The sequence below is a fragment of the Mus caroli genome, unplaced genomic scaffold (genome assembly GCF_978045245.1).
Source record: "Mus caroli unplaced genomic scaffold, Mus_caroli_1 scaffold_11, whole genome shotgun sequence".
Taxonomy (NCBI): Eukaryota; Metazoa; Chordata; class Mammalia; order Rodentia; family Muridae; genus Mus; species Mus caroli.
This window is the reverse complement of record NW_028227266.1, coordinates 66,054,140-66,076,024: the sequence shown is the minus strand read 5'-3', so window position 1 is coordinate 66,076,024 and position 21,885 is coordinate 66,054,140. Positions and strand designations below refer to the sequence as shown.

Genomic DNA, 21,885 nt, shown 5'->3' with positions numbered 1-21,885 from the left:
GGAATCACAGTAGTATCACCTTCTTACATGTGGTTTTGATGATGGAGTCACAAATAATGCACACCAAACATTGACACATTTTGTTTACTATTGTAAAGATTCTTGTTACTTTAAATTCAAAACTTGGGGCTGGAAAAATGGTGTGGCTGTTAAGAGTGCTGGCTCCTCCCCAGAGGGACCAGAATTTGGTTCCCAGTATTCACATTGAGCTGCTCACAGCCTCGAAAACCTACATCTCCAGGGGATCTGACTTCCTTTCTCAGCCCTGCAGGCACCTGCACATACCGCCCCATACACACACACACACACACACACACACACACACTTAAAAATAACAGAACACGTAGCTCCATTTATTAATGAAAAAATGGATTTAACAAAAATAAGAAGTATCTAGTAAGCACTGCTAGCTGAGAAATCGCCACAGACACCCTTACGATAAACAGATCAGTGATGACTGCTTGTGCCTTCATTTTTATTCTGTGTGTCCAACATGATCTCATTTGATCCCAACACAACTCCTATTTAAGAGAAAGGCAGATGTGGCCACTCAGACCTTGGTTCCTTGTAAGTACACAGGGTTGGAGCTAAGATGGCCCCAGCATACTTCAAGGCTATTGCATGCTATGTAGGAGACTATTGTCCACCAGATGGAAAGTCGTAAGTTCGTGTTTCCCATCAGAGTGAGATGTTTGTTTGATAGCATTGTTAGTACTTGTGCATCCCACAGTAGGCATGGGAGTGCAACGTGCCAGGCCCCACTGTCTAGCCATTGAGACTTCTCTATTGTTAGTGTCTCATCACGGACCTAAGTCAAGGCAAGCAGAAGGAGTGCTTGGCCCAGGTTGTTGGCTGAGGTGTAAGAAAGCACCCTCTGACCTCCTCTTCCTGGTGCCATCTGCTCTGAACTCCTTTTAAAGGATGTTTTATATTTATTCTTTACAGTTCTAGACAGATGTATTATTTCTTTTGATCGTATTTGCCCCACATTCCCTTCTTATCCCACCTTTTTGGTCCCTGTGAACCCACATTTCCTCTCAAGTCTCTCTCCTTTCAGGCTTTTTTTTTAATGACCTACTGAGTGTGATTAGGGTTGCTTACATGAGCAGGGGTGTGGGGAACATGGACAACTTACTACTGTCTACACCACCAAAGAAAAACAACTCTCCCAGCCCGAGCCAGCATCACTCCCCAAGGGCTCCTCAGCTGGTAGCGGGTCTCATCAGATCTGCACCATGCAAGAGTGCTGGGAGGCTTGTTCTTGGGCATCTGTTGTGCAGTGGGTGGGCCTGCTGTGACTCGTGAGTGCTGCGGCCAGGGCAGGTCCAGTAGGCAGCGTTTTACACCACTCCTGTTTTCCATTCTTCCCTTCTCTGCTTCCACAATGTTCTCTGAGCCTTGCCTCCAAAAAAGGGCCAAGGTGACGTAGATGTTCTTTGTAGGTTTCAGTTCTGGACAGTTGCTTATTCTCCACACTCTGAGCTGTCAGGATCCTTCATAAACCACCACCCACCTCAGCTCACGTTTTTGACTCTCTACAGATGTCTTTTGCTTGAGATGCTAACTTGGTTAATGGGGGTGGTCTAAGATTGAGCCTGCCTCTGGGTATAAAATTCCCTTTCCTTCTTCACCTGTCCAGGGGCACCTGTATTCCCCAGATCTCCCTTGTGGCTTCTCCATTAGCTTCCTGAAGAAGATCTGCCCTCTCTCTAGCTCCTCACTTATACATGTGCAAAGTCCTTTACACCTAACACTCATTCTAAAAATCTTAAGAAAGTGTGTGTGTGTGTGTGTGTGTGTGTGTGTGTGTGTGTGTGTGAAAATCCTAATCTCTGGTTGGAATCTTTTGGAAAAGATGCAGGTCTCTCAAGCCACCAGAGATGACAGATGCCCTCTGTGGTCAGTGGACTTGAACTTGTGAGAGGGTTTCCTTAAATTTATTTGCACATTTTTTTTCAAGGATAGATGTCTCACTGCCTAGAAATGGAAACCTGTTGGGTAATGCTCTTTCCATGATTGAACAAGTGATAGGCAGCATATCCTAACCTTCCCTCAGAATGGCATTGTGATAGGACTGTCAAGAGCAAGTGAATTGTACAATACAAGGACACTACCAATGGAGACACTGACGCTGGTCCTGACTAGATTCATCTGAGGCTCTTGCACTGCGCAATCTCCAGGTCACTCTTCATTCCATGCCCCCACCATGTGTGCTTTTTAAGTGGCCTCCATAATCTCGGGTAGTGTGCAGTTTTGAGGTCTTCTCACTGTACTGTACTGTGTGTGAGTGTCTACCTCCCACTGACCAGCCATCTCTTTCACAGATCTACCATCCTGCAGCAGCAGTTCAACCGGACTGGGAAGGCAGAGCATGGCTCGGTGGCACTGCCAGCTGTCATGCGCTCTGGCTCCAGTGGGCCTGAGACGTTCAATGTTGGCAGCATGCCGTCACCACAGCAACAGGTCATGGTCGGACAGATGCACCGAGGACACATGCCTCCACTGGTGAGACTTCCTGATCACTTGTCTGTTAACCTCTGGGCCCCTTGAGATGGTAACAGGTTCTATGTGGGAACCCTCGGCCTCCCATCTGAGCCACAAGTCAATGGTGCATTCCTGTAATTGAATGACCAATTGCCCCTTTCTAGAATCAATGGCTAGAGAGTGAGGGATTTAGTTATATTTCAGTTACATTTCTCATTGCAATTATAAAATGCCAGACAAAAGCAACTTATCAGAAGAAGTATACATTTATATATTTTGGTTCACACGTTGAAAGGATGGTCCCTTGTGATGAAGAGGAGGTTGGCGAATGTGAGGCAACTGATCATGCTGTGCATCACATTCAGAAGCATAGAGGGGTGAATTCTGCTGCTCAGCTTTCTCTTTAACATAGTCCAAGATCCCAACCTGTGGAATGGGACCACTCACATTTAGAGTGGGTCTTCCCACCTCAGTTAACCCAAGCTAGAAATTGGTCTTCCCTCACAGACCTGCCTAGAGGCTGGTTTCCAAGGTGATTCTTATTCAAGTTGCCAGTAAGAATTAACCACCACGCACCACTTTGTGCTGTAGAAACAAACCCTTTGCCTCTACAGCAGCTTCAGGCTGACTGTCTCTGATACCCTCTTAAATGTGTGAAATGGGCCCGTCATCTATGTCCTACCTTTGTAACCTCGTCTTGCTGAGCCCTTTCTAATTCATCTGATTCAGTACCACTCAGGCCTGCCTTGGGAATCCCTCGCTATTGGGCTAGTTTTGAGAACTCAAGAATATCAGTCAAAGTTGGGAATTCATTCAACTGTTTAAAAAAAAAAAAAAAAAAAAAGCACGTTGGCTATAAGCTTGGAGGGGAGGGGGGGCGGGGAAGAGTCCTGGAGTATGATCAAGAATCCTTCTTATTAAACAGCCATCTGTGTTCCGTGTGTGAGATCTTTTATCCGCAGTACTCAGATCAACTGTACCCCCTGAATTCCCCTGTGAAGCCGCTCGTCAGCCTTCTTGTCTACTAATTAAGCTCTCCACACCCTTCTGATTATAAGCCCTTCGCTGCAATCACCTTCGCTTTGTATTCTATTAATATAATGCGCTATTTCTAGCCCTCAGGTTGAAATGGGAGCTAGTTCAGGTGCATAATGAGATGTGCTCTTGACTGAGAAGGCTTAGTTGTGTTCTGTTTTGCAAGGAGGCCCTGTTAGTCCCCTTGATTCAGCTCACCACTTGGTGTTCATCTGCCTTTGCAGACGTCGGCACAGCAAGCCCTTATGGGGACCATCAACACAAGCATGCACGCTGTCCAGCAGGCTCAGGATGACCTCAGCGAGCTCGACTCGCTGCCACCTCTCGGCCAAGATATGGTAAATATCCATCAGTGCGTCTCATCCTGTGTCTCTGTCCTCATTCAGAACAAGGTTAGATGCTTGGCTGGATTATGCCGGATGAAGCTGTCTCCAGCTAGCTGATAAAGAAATCTATGTGTTTTGGCGTATGTTGGGTCTTTGATTCTCTCTTGCACTCATAGAGAAAGAGCACAGCTGTGCTAAGGACTTAGACCCTGGAGCCCATTGATCCCAGCTACTCTATTTACTGCTGTATGAATCTGGGTGTCTTACCCCCTCAAGCCTTTCCCCTGTCATCTGCCAATAAGGCTGATGGGAAGGAGTGATGATGTAATTCTTAGCATGAGCATCTAATAAGTGCTCAACTCAGGTAGCTGGCTTGTCATTTTAAAAACTGCTAGCAGCTCCCAGATTTCAGTACGTAACGGGACCTCATGGATGGCTTGTTAAAACTTATCTCTGGGCCCTAACCATCATCTTCGATTATGTTCTGTTCTTAGCATGTGTTTTTGATCTAGTGGGTATTGGGTGGGGCTCCTAACATGTGTTTGCAACACATTCCCAGGGACACTGATGCTACTGTCTGAGTATTCTGTGTTTTGTGGACTCCTGGGTTAGCTATACTACTGCTGAGGCTTACAGCAGGGTGAGGTAATGTGCTCTGAGGCCCTCTGGTAGCTTGTGCTGTTGCAGCACAGAATCACTTAATGCCTCCTACTTCAGGTTGTGGTCTGCAGGACAGCAGCACTGACATCATCCAGATTCTTAGGAGAGAAGCAGAAATCACAGGCAACTGGCAACATCCTGTGTTAGCCAGCTGTCCCTGTGATTTGTAAGGCATGCTACACTTTGAAAAGCACTGACTAGCAAGCTTGCTCCCCAACACCACACCACCACTGCCCTCTACCCACCTACAGAGCATCGCAAATAAATCTCAGGTTATACAAGTCAGTCTCTGTGGGTAGGCCTGGCCAGCCGCAGGGGGTTGGTTGATTTTTGTTTTCCTCTTCATATCTATCTAGATAATTTCATATAAAGATCTAGATCTAGATATCTATAGATACAGACATAATTTTTTTTAATGTTACGTTCCAGTCGCATCTTCCTTGTCCCTCCTCTCCTCTGAGTCCTTCCCTCTCACCTCCCCTATGTACCCCCAGCCTCAGAAGGGGAAGCCTCCCATGGATATCAACCTGCCTTGGCACATCAAGTTGCAGTAGGACTAGGAACATCTGTTGTGGCTAGGCAGGGCAGCACAGTTGTGGAGAAGAGATCCAAAGGCAGGCAACAGAGACAGCCCCTGCTCCTGCTGTTAGGAGTCCCACATGAAGACTGAGATGCACAACTGTTACATATGTGCTGAGGCCCTAGTTCCATCCCATGAGTGTTCTCTGTTTGATGGTTCAGTCTCTGGGCTCCTATGGGCCCAGGTTAGTTTTCTTGTGGTATCCTTGACCCTCTGGCTCTTTCAATCCTTCCTCCCTGCTCTTCCACAGGATTCCCCAAGCTCTGTCTAATGTTTGGCTGTGGGTCTCTGTATCTGTTACCACCAGTTGTGAATGAAGCCTCTCAGATGACAGTTATGCTAGGCACCTATCTGCAAGTGTAGCAGAGTATCATTAATAGTGTCAGGGATGGGTTCTCTCTCTCATGGCATGGATCTCAAGCTAGGCCAGTTATTGGTTGTCCACTCCCTCAATTTCTGCTCCATCTTTACCCCTGCACATCTTATAGGCAGGACAAATTGTGGGTCTAAGGTTCTGTGGCTGGGTTGATGCCACAGTCCCTCCATTGGAAGTCTTTTCTGGTTACAAGAGATAGCTGGTTCAGGATCCATATCCTCCATTACTAGGAGTCTTAGCGAGGGTCACCCTCATATATTCCTAAGAGTTTCCATTGTTCTAAGTTGTCCCAGAGATGCCTCCTCACCAATTCTAGTTCTCTCTTCCCATGCCCTCTCCCTCCATCCTCCCTCTATATGATCCCTCCTGTTCCCATCCCCATCCCTCCCCCACTCAGTCCCACCCCCATCCATCCCCAGTGTCTATTCTATTTCCCCTTCTCGGTGAAATTCGAATGTCCCTTCTTGGGCCCTCCTTGCTGCTTCATTTCTTTGGGTCTGTGGACTGTAGCATGGTTACCCTGTACTTTATAGCTAGTATATACTTATAATATGAGTACATACCATGTTCTGGTGTGCAGTGACAGTAAAACAACAGCAACACTGCTATAAGATAGGCATTGCAGAGCTAGAACCGAGATGCATTCTGCAGTCTTGTCTCATGGAGCGGGATCACTCTCCTGTAGCTGTCCCTGAATGTGTTTTCCATCTCTATACTGGTGTGTGTGTTACTGCCCTCGGTACCATTTCTCTTAAGTCCCTGAATTTCAGATGTATATTGCTCAGGGAACTCCAGAATTGGAATAAATAAGTGGGCTTCCCTATCCAGAACACTTGGGAGACAGCTTTAAAATATGTGGAGGTGACTGTCCCAATTCATCGGTTCTTGAAGAGTTAGCATGCACTAAGATAATGGTGACATCCCTAATCTGAGCCAAATCAGTGGCTTACAGTGGCTTACCTGCAGGTCATCATTGTCAATATAAATACTAGCAGGCATATCCAAACTTTTGACACAAGTGAGTTATAAAACAATAATTGATAAATAAATCACACATACAAATCTCATAATGTTTTAGGTAAATTTACATTTTAACTATCATCAGTCCCTTATAGCCGACAGTCTTCGGGTTGGACATATCTGATGGGTTGAAACAAAATCTAAGAGCTAGAAATGCCTTTTGTATTTCTGTAGTAGGAGAAAGGTAAGGCCCAGGACCTGGGTATAATTTGCCATTGTCCCGTCACCTGATAGAGGTAAAGCAGGCAGAGCGAAGGAGCCTTAGCCCCTCTTCCCAGGTGTACAGGGGGCAGGGGGGGGGGGATGCCACCTGCATGTGGCTGTGATATTTATTTCCTTCATGATAGTCATGCCAATAGGAAACACTTCAGTGTTGGTCAAGATTCCTTATGAGCTGACATGCCCAAAAGTTCTAACTCTGCTCCCTAAAAAAGCAAAGTGAAAATTACTACCAAGTGTTAGTGTGAGTACCAAGTTATTATGCAACATTGGGTTTATTAACATATCCTAATTACATGTAATACTGGGTTTCGTTGTGAAATGTTCATGCATGTACATACACACATATTATCCTTTGATCATATTTGCCCCCATTACCCCTCCATTCTCCTCCCATTCCTGTTGGGCCCATTCATTACTTGGTCATCTTGTGTGTTGTTGTTATTGCTGTATGAACCAGTGAACTTGATCTTGGTTACTCATACATGGGAGCATGTGTGAGGGGTTATGTAAGAGCTCCTTATTAGTAGCAAGAGCACTAAAGAAAATGTCTCCCCTCTTCCAGCAACCAGTAACTGCCTGTCAGTCCTCAGCATGGGGCAAGGACTTGTGAGTCTTTGTAGCCTCCCTGATCGACCCAGTCTTATACAAATCTGTTTCAAGTACTCGAGCTGCTGAAAGTCCCAAGAGGGTCACAGTCATGTCCTGCCCAGAGGACAGCATACCATGGCACTTACTTCTCTTGCTTTTCTATTGCTGTGGCCAGGGAATGTATAAAAGAAAACATTTAAATAGGCTTATGGTTTCAGAGAGTTAGAGTCCATGGTGCCAGCATGAGTGCATGGTACAGAAACAGCTGAAACTCCATCTTCCTCTGCAAGCAGGAGGCAGAGGGAGGCTCTTTCAGTCTTCTGAAACCTCAAAGCCCACCCCACCCCCCCATCCCCCAGTGACACATCTCCTCCAACAAGGCCACACCTCCTCCAACAAGGCCACACCTCCTAACCCTTTCCAAACAGTTCTACCAGCTGGGGATTGGGAATTCAAACATTTGAACCTATGGGGAACATTCTCATTCAACCCACCATAACGCTCTTCTCTCCAGTTTTTAGTATTTCCTTCCCCTCTTCTGTGATGTTCCCTGGGTCTTAGAGGAAGTGATAGATGTGATCTTTGACTCTTTCTCAGTTGTCTTCATTTAGATATAGCTGTATCAAATTATTTTTCATATAGATTTATCCATATCAAAACATTTTTTAATTATAGTATAAGATACAGAGAATGTACATACCTTTCAACACCTCTAAACACACAAGAAGCCTGTCCAGGATATTGTTTATGATGACTTGGGCTTATTCAGTGCTGGCCTAGGAAGGAAAGTACAACCAAGTGCTGGTCTCATTGGATGGCTTAACTTCCCTGGTTTCCTAGGCTGTTCAGTGCTGAGATTGTGATATTCCATTGTCTGGCTTTAACAGGCATCTAGGGTATGGGTTCAGAACAAAGTGGATGAATCCAAGCATGAAATCCACTCTCAAGTCGATGCTATCACAGCTGGGACAGCTTCAGTTGTCAACCTCACGGCTGGTAAGTCCCTGATTAATTTATGCTGGTGTGTGTGTTTGTGTGTGTGTGTGTGTGAGAGAGAGAGAGAGAGAGAGAGAGAGAGAGAGAGAGAGAGAGAGAGAAAGAGAGAGGGAGAGGGGGAGGGAGGAAGAGAGAGAGAGAAGCAACAGATTGCTATACTGTGAGAAGACTGGCTAATTTGAGATATCTGGCCCATTTTAAGCATTTGCTTGTAGTGATCCAAAATAAATGTAAGAAACATCTTATTTGTTTGTGTCAGGTATCATTATAAAGCACCTACTTAGTGTCTCTTACTGTCCATCAGCATGTGAACATACTTGAAAGTCTTTGAGGACAGCTTCTCCTTTGGAGAGTTTACAGTCTAGAAAGGGTCTGGAGATGTCAGGCATCCACCCTTTGCTTATCTGTCCAGTAGTTATATCTTCTGGGGTGGCTTGACTCCCAGCCTCATACCATCTGGTGAGAGCCAGGAAATACCTGGGCTTTTGTCTGCAGTGTAGCAGTGTTTTCAAGAGCAGAGTAACCCCTGGCCTGGGGTCCTGGGATGCAGATGCATGCTTCAAAATTGGAGTTGAGTATATTTGCGTGTGGAGGTCAGAGAACAACTTTAGAAGTCTCTCCTCAAGCCGTCCTTTTTGTGTTGAGATGAGTATCTCCTTGGCCTGAAACTCTGCAAGTAATCAAGACCAGCTGGCCATCAGGTCCAGGGGTCTCTCCATCTCCACTCCACTCCACCAGCATTGGGATTTCAAGTTGATACCACCATGACTTTGTGTGTGTGTGTGTGTGTGTGTTCTAGGGAAAATGCTTTGCTTTTTTTTTTTTTTTTAATTTTTAGTTATATCAGAGTGAGGCAGGGTTACACACAAGTGACACAGTGCACATGTGGAGAGCAGAGATGAGTTTGATAGATCTCTCCTTTCACTGCTATGCTGTGGGGAAACCTGTCAAGCACCTTTACACACTGAGCCATCTTACTGGCCACCACTTTGAATTTTTATACATACATACATACATACATACATATATATGTGTGCACATACACACACATATATGTATTGAAAATTTCAAATCAGAATATACTATATTTTCATCATTTCCAACCCTACCCCAACTCCAGTTCCTTCTAGTCCCCTTTGTTTTAGAATTCTAAAGGAGCCTTGTTCACTGTTTCAGTATGTGAGAAGACCTTGGAGTCGGGGTGATGCCCATTTCACTAAGCTCTTAGGAATTCTATCTATATTTGATACCTGTATGGTGGGGCATGGGCTCCTGCCAATGGGAGTTTTGAGAAAGTCTCATCAGGCCTGCCTACCTCCTACCAAGCTAGATCCTCCTCCTCTGTCATCACTCTCCTTTGGTCTTGGTCTCAGGTGACCCTGCAGACACTGACTACACAGCCGTGGGCTGTGCAATCACTACCATTTCTTCCAACCTGACCGAAATGTCCAAGGGGGTCAAGCTGCTGGCAGCCCTCATGGACGATGACGTGGGCAGTGGGGAGGATCTTCTCAGAGCTGCCAGGACCCTCGCTGGGGCTGTGTCTGATTTGCTGAAGGCTGTGCAGCCTACTTCAGGAGAGGTGAGTCCTAAGGGCACTCAGTCACACTAAGATGAGACATGGGTCTCCCTTCAGGTCTGTGGATGGGGCTCTGGCTTCCTGAAAGGTTTCTATCATCCTGAGAAAATACCACAGGGTAGAATGGAGAGTTACTGAAGCCGGTCAGATCCTGTGGCTCAACCCTTGGGGTGGGCAGAGGTGCTCCTGGTAGGAAGCCATTCTGACGAGTACACAAAGGGCATACCTACAGGTCTGCAACTGGACTTCTGTAGAAGCCAGCTTTGTTCTAATTGTGCAAGACCCATTCATTGGAAACTTCAAGCGCATCCACCTATTTCTGGATGATGGGAGTTTATCCTTGCATCTCACCGGGATTTATTGTTTTTCCTCCTATCTGGCATTCAACTGGAGATCTTCGTTTGTGTGGAAGAGGAGCTGTTCTAGTGGATCCCTCACCAGACGGATATATGGTGAGACGTGGGAAGAAATTCATTTTCTTTCCAACCAGATCGTGTTCTCTGTTTGTAGCCTCGACAGACTGTTTTGACTGCTGCCGGAAGCATCGGCCAAGCCAGTGGAGATCTCCTGAGACAGATTGGAGAGAACGAGACGGACGAGAGATTCCAAGTAAGACATCTACGGCTCCCCAGTCTTGGAAATGTGTCTGCGTGAGGAGTCTGACCTCACAGGGAGGACGGATCAGAGCACAAGCCTGGTCTTCCTTGGGTTATTGAGCGTAAGCTCCAAGGACATGATTTGAGTAGGGAGATCGGTTAGTGTCAATTAAATGTATCTATTTTTAATGGGGGGGAAAAAAAACAGGCCACTGATATTATGTATCATCCTCCCAAACACTTAGCCTTTCTGGTTGTTCACCAGTTTCTTGGACATTTTATAAACATAAAAGTGGATACAGTAATTGTGAATCCCTTTGTATTGGCCACCGACCTCCATACTCGGCCATTCTCAGCAAATCTTGTTTTATTTTATGGGGAGGAGCTTTCAATGGACTCACTCTTTTTGTTGTTTTTTTTATTTTGTGTTGTGTTGTTGGTGTGCTTGCATGTGTGTGGGTGGAGGCCAGAGGTCAGCCTCCGATGTCATTTCTCAGGATGCTGTCCATCTTGTTTTGTTTTGTTTGAGATAGTTTCTCACTAGGACCTGGGAATTGTTGATTGAGGCAGGCTTGCTCGAAGCCAAGCCCCAGAGCTCTGCCTCCCCAGTACTGCGGTTACAAGCATGCACCACTGTGCACACTGACCTGTGTCCCCAACTATGGCCTTTACTTTTAAGAAGAGTTTTCTATATTATTGTATTTTTTAAGTAGGGTCTGGGTATTCAATTCAGGCTAATCCAACAAGCAGCGGATGCCTGAGCTCAGATCTTGCCATGTAGGAAGGCGGAGAGTTTGGGTGGAGCCTGAGTGGGCAGTCATTTGTGTGATCCTTGCTTTTCAATACTAGAGTCTTATACTGCCCGTCTCCTCTGCTGAGCAGCTGCTGCTACTGTTTGCAGCTGGCTTGAGTCACTGCCAGTTTCATCACATTGAAGCTCGGACAGTATCTCAGCTTGTCTGCTCCCTCCTAACCCCACCCCACAGTAAAAGTGTTAAGACTGAGGCTCTAGGCCAGGGTGTGCTCTGCTCGCATACTTGGGGGCCAGGAACCCTTATTCCTTTTTAAAGTCTCTGATTTTGCAAGTAATACATAAGTCCATCCCAATTAGAATATTAAATTTCTAAACTATGCTCCCTGAAGGATTCCCTTATCCAAATCTATCAAGTTCATTGTATGATGATTCGGTTGAAGTTCACCACACTATTTTTATTTATGTAAGTGTGTGTGTGTGTGTCTGTGTGTGTATACATGTGTATGAGGGTACCCTCAAGAGGCCAGAAGAATCTGTCAAACCCTCTGGGGGTAGAGTACAGTCAGTTTTGAGCCACCCTGAATGTGTGGTGGGAACTGAACTCGGATCCTCTGCAACAACCGCAAGCACTGAGCCACCTGGCCGTTTTTCAGCCCCTTTATTTCAGTCTTTGCAGTGTGGTCTCAGGTAGCTTGAGCTGGCTGCAAGCTCCCTCTGTATCTGAGGTTCACTTGGAACTTCTGTTCGTCCTGCCTTCATGTCCTATATGCTATGATTGCATGTGTGTTCCACCGTGCTTGAGTATGTGGTGTTGGGAATTGAACACAAATCTTCGTGCACTCTAGGCAAGCATTCTACCAACCAAGCTAAATCCCCAACGCTGACCTTTACTTTAAAAAAAAAATGTTTTCTAAAGTATTGTATCATAATACAATATGTAACTATAATGAAACATTGATGTGGAGGTCAGAAATCACAAAATTTCAACTGTATAAGAACTGACATCACATATATTACCAAATTCAGAAAAATATTATTTAAAAAAAAGATTTTTATTTTAAAAAGTTTGTTTGCTTGTTTGTTTGTTTGAACAGTCTGTCTTCGTGCACCACTGATTTCCAGAGAGGGTTATCAAATCCCATAATTTATGTTGTGAACTATTATGTGGCTGCTGGAACTTGAATTCAGCTCTGGAAGAGCAGACAGTGCTCTCAACCACTGAGCCATCTCTCTGGCCTGAGAAAAACAGACATCTTTTTATCAACTGCTTGATACCCTAAATACATCCTTCCCACAATGCAAGAGGATGCCTTTTGGCTACATCTCCTTTGACCACCTCTTAATTTGGTTAGTGACATCGTAATATTTTCTAGAAAAAGATCAAACATCTTCCCCTCCCTTAGCTTCCCCTGGCATTCTGGTTTTTTCCCTCGTGGGTGGCCATTTTGCTTGACAGTTTATTTTAATTAGGGTTACTATTACTCTGACAACACATCATGACCAAAGCAACTTGGGAAGGGAAGGGTTTATTTGGCTTTTGCTTTCACACTGTAGTCTGTCATTGAAAGAAGCCAGGACAGGAACCAAAGAGGGCAGGAACCTGGAGGCAAGAGCTGATGCAGAGCCCATGGACGGGTGCTGCTTACTGGCTTGCTCCATTGCCTTGCTTTCTTAGAGAACCTAGGACCACAAATCTAGGGATCAAATCATCCACCATGAGCTGGGTCCTCCCTCATCAATTACTAATTAAGAAGATGCCTTACAGCTGTATCTGATGGAGGCATTTTCTCAGTTGAGGTTCCCTCCTTTCAGATGACTCTAGCATGTGTCAAGTTGACAGAAAACTAGCCAAGATACCATTTACTCTAGAATTATAGGGGCAGGATGTGTCACTCAGGCTAAACCATGATTGTACGTGTGAAAGAGAAATGTACACTTTCATCCATAGAGGTATCTATGCCTCCTTTCTGTCTCTGTACTTGTGGTTCTAAGACCACATTACCCATTCATGCCCTGAGGTTCAGGTCACATGTTCCTGCACGGTATAGGCTGGGTGCCAGTCATAGCTTCCTGGAAGTCATTTCTATACCAGGATTTCCCTTCACTATGTAGAATTCACTGCAGACCACATAACACACCTCACTGACCCCTGCTTTTGTCCCATTCTGAGTCCTTTCCAGATCTCCATGCTATCATTGTGCTGGCCTTGCATTTTATATCAAACAGCCAATTCGCCTAGGCAGATAAGTCTTAGGGATTTTGTCTATATTAGATTCAGCTGCTGTTGGTAGGCTTTAGTATCTTTAAGTACTCGATTGACTTTGCTCAGAAGTATTGCTTTGTGGGGGAGGGGAGCTGGGAAGACAGTTCAGTCAGTGATGAACTTGCCACCAGAGCATGAAGACCTGAGTTGGATCTCCAGTGTTTATGTTTACAGCTGTGCATAAATAGCTGTGCAACCATAGTTGTAGTATGGTATTTGTAAAGTCAGGGCTGGGAAGATAGAGACAGGGGCATCCCCTGTGACTCACAGCCCAGCCGAGTAGGCAAACATCTAGTCGGTGAGAGATTCTGTCTCAAAACAAACAAAAAAGTCAAGGTAGACAGCTTCTGAGGAATGGCACCTGAGCTTGCTCATGGTCTCCATATTCAAGTGCACACCCAAAAAGCACCCAAAGTGCACCCGCATTGAGGATGATGGAGCGATGCTCTGGATTCCCATGAGGCGTGTGACTTGCCCTGGCTTGCCCTGGCAGTTTGCTGAAGCTCTGCTTCCTCCTCTTCCTCTGATGGATTGTTAGCACTGTGTTCAGGTGCAGGCCCTGCCTCCTGTTTGCTTCTCTATGGCCATGCTAGGAGGCAGGTTCAGAGACAAGGTGGGATGTTCCAGAGGGTGGGGTATGTAGAGGGGACGGTGTGGTAGGACAGTCCTTCCCAGCCTCCCTCCTGCAGCCGTGGTGCCACCTGGTACGACAGGATTTCCGCTCTGTTTTCTTGGGTCTTGATCCCCATGGCGAAGCTTCTCTTGGGTTCTCAATGTACTGCATGTTCCCAGAGCTGACAAGGATTTATTTCACACAGGCTCCATAATAGTGGGCTTATTGAGAGTTTTGACAAAGACTGGCCAGCCAGCAGCTATAACTGCAGTGTCCCGTTCTTTTCCTGACTGTATTTGGACAAAATTAATAAAAAGGGAATTTCTTTCAGTGACTCGAACAAAGTCCTTTGTGACAATTGGGGTTGTGGGTGACCCAGTCTTGGTCCCTGTGTGAAGGAATGTCCTGGTTAGCTTCAGAAAGTTATGTTTAAAAATCTTGTTAGTAATTTGTGACATCCAAGTTGCTTTTAACCTGAATTCAGAGGCAAATGTCCAAGATGTAAGGGGCAGGGGGCCGTAAGGGGCAGCATGCTGGGAACGACTAGTAGGCATGCATGCAGCAGTCAAGCACCCCTTGACTTCAGAAGGCTTCACGTTGTTTCACAACCTTTTCTTGGACACCCAAGTACTGTCCTAGACCCATGAAAGACTGCAGTAAATGGTCACTTTGGTTGTGCATGTATAGCTATGTGTGTGTTTGTGTTGTGTTTGTGTGTGTCCATGCTCACCACTTCACCACTGCATGCATGTGGAGAGACAACTTGGGGAGTCCATTCCCTTCTCCAACCATGAGGGCTCCAGAAAACAAGCTGTAGTCATGACACCTAATGGTCAGTGTCTTTTCCCCAAGCAGCCATCTCCCCAGCCCCCCAAACAGCTTCTTTAGCTTATTTGCCACTTTGTAGAGTTGCCTGCATCAAACGTATTCTTCACTCGTGCAAACTACACAGTCTGGACACGCTTTCCAATATATTTTCTCATAACATCTCTCATTGTAAAGAGCTGATGGGTACCCTTGATGTTTAGAACCAAGCCTGCTTTTTTATATTATCTGGTAGATAACTGAAGACTTCTGACCACATTTCCTCTGGAGAAAAGTCTTGGCATGCTTGCTCAAAGTAACAATGGCTTGGATGTCAGGGAAGGCATTTCTGAGTCAAAGAAGGTGCTCCCAGTATTTGCAGTGCTGAAGTAAATTTAAGTGTAAAAGTGGTTATTCTTCAGGTCAAACAGATGGGTGACAGATCTGGTGGTCCAAACCAAAGGACTGTCCCTCCTGCAGGCAGAACACCTCTCATAAGCTGAACTTTAAACTCTCGAAGTCCTAGCAGCTGTAGTTAGACATGGTTGTTGTGTTGATACAGGGTTTCGTGTCATCTAAGCTGTCCTACCAATTAGACGAGCCCAAGATGACCTTGAAGTTCAGGTCCCCTGCCCCACCTCCCAAGTGCTGGGATTACTGGCAGGCACCACCATAACTAGTTCGTAGGTATGGTACCCAGGGCTTCATTCATATCTGCTGGGCAAGCAGTGCACCAACTGAGGCGTATCCCCGCTCCTCAGCATCTTGCCATAGTAAATTTATGCAGGTTCTCTTCTACTTTGCATAATCCGATCCCTATGCAGGAGGTTCTGGATGCTGAGAATATGTTCAGAGTAGTCTTAGACTTTCCCGCTGTAGGAATTGGTGCCAGGAATTTGTGTGTGTCCTACATTGCCCTCTGGAGGCAGAGGAACCGCTGACTTTTGGATCATAACTCGGATGCTCGTACAAGCTAGGCATCCGAAAGATTGATTTTCAATTTATTCTCGGGCATGATGATTCGGAGGCCATGATTTAATGCCTACGTATTGCAGTACTGGTGGCATCTGAGTGTCTTTTCAGCTTCTCTTGATGTTCAGCTTCTCCTGATGTCACACATCCATCAAACATACAAGAGTCAAGGATCAGTGTGAGAACATGAATGTGAATGACCAGTTACATCCTTCCTGTTTCCTCTGTTTTGTTTTTTTTTATTTTAGTGCTTTCTTTATGTGTGGTATTTGGAGGATCTATATGTGTGCTTATATATGTCTGCATGTGTTTGTTTGGTAGGCATGCACATAAGCGTGCACGTGTGCACCAGAGTTCAATGTCAAATGTCTCAGTCATTTTGCATCACACTTTTGGAGACAGTGTCTGTCTCCAGATCAGAAGCCAGGCTGGATGTCCAGTGAGCTCTAATGACCTCCCTGTCTCTGGCCTGACATGTGCAATTTGCCAGTGGTTTTGGGGGCTTGTTTTGTTTTGTTTTGTTTTTTAATGTGCTGGGGATCCAGCCTCAGGTCCTGCAGTTCGCTCTTTATTGACTGGGCCATCTCCCCAGCCCTGTTTTATGTTGAAACCTGTGTTACTCAGTGTCTTCAGGGACACATTTTGTTATCAGGATACAATTTTTTTCCCTTAGTTTCTTGCAAGGATAGAGTGTCCATTCAAAAAATAAAGGGGAAAAAAATCAAGGTAATGAAGGTAAAAAACCAAATGGAATTTTAATAGAAAAGTTGGGTGCACGCCACACAGTTTCAGTGTTCAAAGGGTGATAAATAAATAGCTTTGGCCCCTTTCTCTTAGGATGTTTTAATGAGTCTAGCTAAAGCTGTTGCCAACGCTGCTGCCATGTTAGTACTGAAGGCGAAGAATGTGGCCCAGGTGGCTGAAGACACCGTCCTACAGAACAGGGTGATCGCTGCAGCCACCCAGTGTGCCCTCTCTACCTCGCAGCTTGTGGCATGTGCTAAGGTAAGCCAGCCACCCTCGCTACAGTGCCATACCCTCTCACCTGCCACCAGTCGTCAAGTAGCCTGAGCTCTACAGCTTGCTTCAGATGTCTTCTTTTGGGGAACAGGAATAGGATTTTTTGTTTTGGTTGCTTGGTTGCTTGGTTGGGTTTTGGGGCTTTCATTGTTGTTGTTTGTTTGTTTATTGCAAGGGGTGGTGTGGAGACAGGGTCTTACCATGTATCTTGGTTCTCCTGGAACTATTGAGAGGCTGGCCTGGCCTTGAGCTCAGAGAAATCTGTCCGTTTCTCTCGCCCAAGTACTGGAATCCAAGTTGTGCACCAGCACAATCAGCCATGACAGGACCTTAGTAGAAACACTCTAATTCTGCCTTTATTGTTGGCTCATCTATTGTTAGATGCAGATTGTTGGGCCTCTCAGTGCATCGTATTTCCAGTGCTTAAAAGAGTCTTTGCACGCCTTTAATCCCAGCCCAGCATTCTGAAGGCAGAGGCAAGCAGATCTCTGAGTTTGAAGCCGGCCTGGTCTACTAATCAAGTTCCAAGATAGCTAGAACTACACAGAGAAACTGTCTTAGCAGGATGGGGGAAGCAAAAAGCAAAAAAAGAAGAGATTTTGAAATTCATGGCACAGCGTTGTAAAGGGGCTCGTACTGAACCCACAGCTTCTCAGGGAGGCCCATTCATCCTGACACTGTGAGCGGCTCCAGGGTATGTTCATTGTGTCAGAATCACCTGGTTAGGGCTTCCCAGCAGTCCTGCACACTGCTCACCATCAGCCTTCATTTACTGATGAGAAAGCTGAGGTGACTCAGTGTTAATGAGCTGCTTTCAGCCATGGAAATAAGCAGCGGAATTGGGGTTCAGACTTAGACCTGTCTGATCCCGGGTGCCCTTCTACTCCAACATGCGTGTGTGCTTCTCTGAGGATGGGGGGCTTCTGTTCCTGGGCTTCCATCTCCAGCTTTGTAGATCAGTGGTTGAAGGACTGGCATTCCCCCTCCACCACACACCCCAAACTGCTCCCCCACCTCCCCTGATAGGATTTGGAGCATCCAGAGGCATCCTTAGCCATCCTCCTACTGGTCCTCGAGTCCACAGGTAACTGACAGGCTTTTCCTAGTCTTTGAGGAAACACAGGCAGACTCCGGAAAACATGTGCAATTCTTTTAGATAGTTGTCTTACCTCAGCCTCGAAGATTCACTTAGGGTATCCTAAGAGGAAAAGAATATAATTAGTAGCTCTCAGGACTTTGTCTTTATTGAAGTACCAGGCAATGAGAACTGCCATGCATGATGAATTAGCAGGATTTCTCAAATCACAAAGTTTAAGAGTATAGAGGTTACCCCATTGGATGAGTTGGGTCCCTGGTATGTGTGCTAAGTGAGGCACAGAGGGACCTGAGGGAGATGTCAGACACCCTGGGGTACCAGGAGCATCCACTGCAGTAAGCCTGTCCGTGTCTTTCTAGGTGGTGAGCCCCACTATCAGCTCTCCCGTGTGCCAGGAGCAGCTGATCGAAGCTGGGAAGCTGGTGGACCGCTCTGTGGAAAACTGTGTCCGAGCCTGCCAGGCGGCCACCGGTGATAGCGAGCTCCTGAAGCAGGTCAGCGCTGCGGCCAGCGTAGTCAGTCAGGCCCTGCACGACCTCCTGCAGCATGTGCGGCAGTTCGCCAGCCGAGGCGAGCCCATTGGCCGCTATGACCAGGCCACCGACACCATCATGTGTGTCACTGAGAGCATCTTCAGTTCCATGGGCGATGCTGGTAAGGCACTGGCTTGGGAGAGGAGGGATTGGATGGTTTGGGTGTTCCTCATGATCACGGTCACTTTCTAGGTGACCTCTGAAGTAAGGAGCAAGAACAACAGTCCATCTTCCTTAATCTAAAACTTCCTCTCCGTGGCACAGAGAAGATCCGGGAGTCCCGACATTCTCTTCCAGGGACACAATTAAAAACATCATCAGAATTTCATTATTTGAATTCACAATTTTAATAAGCCCTTTTGTCCCATATACAGGGCATAGTTGGTAAAGTCAGAGCAGCTACCAAAGGAAACAGGACCAAAGCTTGGAATGAAGACATTTATTTAAAGATCCACTAGGAATCTCCCCCAAGGTCACTGTAGAGAACCAGGAGGGACAGCAGACAGCATATGGGACTGAAGGAAGGGCCCAAGCCACAGCCCTTGTTAGCATTTCCTGGGAAGATATAGGGTGGGATGTTTTAATATACTGTAATACACTCATGCTGCAAATTGAAATCATATATGCAGTGTGCCTCTTCAGTTTGTTGAAAATTAAATTCTGAATTCATCCAGTCACTGTGCCCTCCGTATCCCAGGAACTGACCACTTCATTCCATACTCATCTGTGGTAAAATGGCTGCTGGAGTGGACAGATCAGCCTACCATTGTCACCTCACGGTTTCTCTCAATTATCGGAACATCCATATCTTTCAAAGGTTGTGCGTGGAGGGGCAGATGAAGGCCCTATCACAGTATATATAAATATAATCGTGTTCTACATATGAAATTTTCCATGTCCACCTATATATCCGACTTTTCATGACAGTACAGCATTCCATTTTGGAGGTGTCATCATAGCTTAACCAAGTACCTGTTTTTCACTGTGTTAGGGCTCAAACCCGGGGCTCTGGCTGCATGCCAGGCACGCACTGCTCCTCTGAGCTTAGCCTCCAGCCCTTTGACTGATTATCTCTTAATAGGTATTTCATTTCCTAGTTTGTTTTGCTTTTACAAAAATGTGCCTACATAGAGCCTTCCTGAAATGCATCTTCATTTGCTTTTGGGGTTTTATTTGTGCTGGCAACACCTTTCTTTGGAGTTGCCCAACCAACTGATACATGGATTTTGAAGTTTAAACTTCTTAATGAGATTTCTCTCCAAAAAGGATTTGCAACCCTACCAGCTACCTGTAAGAAGTCTGCTTTGCCAGTGTATAACCATACTGTATAACAACTTCTAGGTGATGGTCCTTTTGTTTGGCTAGTTTTTGGAGCCTGACTCTCTTCTGTGATACCGTGTGTTGGCCAGTAATCTTATCCATTTTGGCTTATTTTCCATAAATCTTTTATTTTAGAATAGTTCTAAGCTTTCCTTAAAGGTTGCAGAGGGAGAAGAGTCCCTCTCCTCTTCCTCCCATTTCTAACCTCCTCTTCTATAACTGGTGACACGTTTGTCAGAGCATTCATGGGCATGTCCCTTTTAGCCACCCATAGTATTCGAATATCGTCTGTTTTCCTACTGTGTCTTTTTTTCTGTCCCACAATGCCATCGAAGTCACCACACCAATTTTAGCACATGCCTATATGTATAAAAGCTTGTCTCTCCTCAAAAAAAAAAAAAAAAAAAACTTTGGGAGAGGAACCAGTCCTTTCCCTGGGGTGGTTTCATTTGTAATGTTATATCTTACGAGCCTTCCCACTTCCCAAGGAAAGTTGAAATAGACTTTCATAAAGTCACATGAACAGCAAGGACATGCAGTAATAAAAGCTCCAGACCTGGACCTGAGGGTGTAGCTCAGCTTGGTAAACTGCATGGCTGGTGTGCACAAAAGCCTTAGGTTCAGCTTCTGGCACCTCATAAACAAGACATGGTGGAGCAAGCCTCTAATTCCAGCGCTAATGAGGTAGAGGCAAGAGGATTAGGAAATCTAAACCACTGTTGGCTATACAGGGAGTTAGAGGCCGTCCTGAGACACAGAAAAGCCTATTTAAAACAAACAACAAGAAGAAATCAAAACAAAACAGAACAAACAAACAAACAAAACCCTCGTGACCATTGAGATCATGTTCAGACAGAATGGTGAATAAAAGCCCATCCACACTTACTGTCCTGTCTTCTAGGTGAGATGGTGCGTCAAGCCCGGGTGCTAGCCCAGGCCACATCAGATCTTGTCAATGCCATGAGGTCAGATGCGGAAGCTGAGATTGACATGGAGAATTCCAAGAAGCTCCTGGCGGCCGCAAAGCTCTTGGCTGACTCCACTGCCCGCATGGTGGAAGCTGCGAAGGTGGGCATTGGTCTTTTGACCTAAATTGTAAACACTATTGGTGTTAGCATTTAAAGCTTACCTATGCCGGGCGTGGTGGCTCACGCCTTTAATCCCAGCACTCGGGAGGAAGAGGCAGGCGGATCTCTGAGTTCGAGGCCATCCTGGTCTACAAAGTGAGTTCCAGGACAGCCAGGGCTACACAGAGAAACCCTGTCTTGAAAAAACAAAAACAAAACAAAACAAAAAAAAAGCTTACCTATAAAAGTGAAAGATGGAGTCTGAATTTCTCCTCGTTAAGAACTGGAATAGAGTGGAACACAGCTTCTGCTCCAATCCAATTGCGCGGAACCTGAGACTGCATTAGTTAGGGAAGCAGAAACCGGCCTGAGTAGGGCCACAGGCCTCACCCGGCCGGATCAGCGCCAGGGTAGCGGGAGCGCAGGGTTGCCTGACACCCGCCAGCTACCCACGACCCCCGCCGCAGGATTTTGGGACTGCTGGTGAGTGGAACACAGCTTCTGCTCCAATCCAATTGCGCGGGACCTGAGACTGCATTAGTTAGGGAAGCAGTAACCGGCCTGAGTAGGGCTACAGGCCTCACCTGGCCGGATCAGCGCCAGGGTAGCAGGAGCGCAGGGTGGCCTGACACCCGCCAGCTACCCAAGACCCCCGCCGCAGGATTTTGGGACTGCTGGTGAGTGGAACACAGCTTCTGCTCCAGTCCAATCACGCGGGACCTGAGACTGCTCTGGTTGGGGAGAGAGAAATCCGGCCTACATAGGGCCACAACCCTCTTCCGGTCAGAAAAGCACCTGGGCAGCTGGGGCGCAGGGTCAGCTGACACTCACCAGCTACCCACAACACCCACCACAGGATCTTAAGACTTCTGGAGAGTGGAACACAGCTTCTGCTCCAATCCAATTGCACGCGGGACCAGAGACTGCATTAGTTAGGGAAGCAGAAAAACGGCCTGAGTAGGACCACAGGCCTCTTCCGGC

The 21,885-nt window shown here is 46.2% G+C and overlaps 1 protein-coding gene across 6 annotated transcripts in view; it reads left to right on the top strand.

The window, feature by feature from the left end:
• Nucleotides 1–21,885, top strand: part of Tln2 (talin 2) — a 425,612-nt gene that overhangs the window by 268,549 nt on the left and 135,178 nt on the right. For all 6 annotated transcript variants that reach the window (XM_085844756.1, XM_085844751.1, XM_085844753.1 and 3 more), the window contains 8 exons: nucleotides 2,325–2,505; nucleotides 3,744–3,857; nucleotides 8,179–8,287; nucleotides 9,661–9,869; nucleotides 10,377–10,475; nucleotides 16,706–16,873; nucleotides 18,344–18,638; nucleotides 20,739–20,905. In XM_085844756.1, the coding sequence (XP_085700882.1) occupies nucleotides 2,325–2,505; nucleotides 3,744–3,857; nucleotides 8,179–8,287; nucleotides 9,661–9,869; nucleotides 10,377–10,475; nucleotides 16,706–16,873; nucleotides 18,344–18,638; nucleotides 20,739–20,905 (1,342 nt within the window). The remainder of the gene's footprint in view (nucleotides 1–2,324; nucleotides 2,506–3,743; nucleotides 3,858–8,178; nucleotides 8,288–9,660; nucleotides 9,870–10,376; nucleotides 10,476–16,705; nucleotides 16,874–18,343; nucleotides 18,639–20,738; nucleotides 20,906–21,885) is intronic.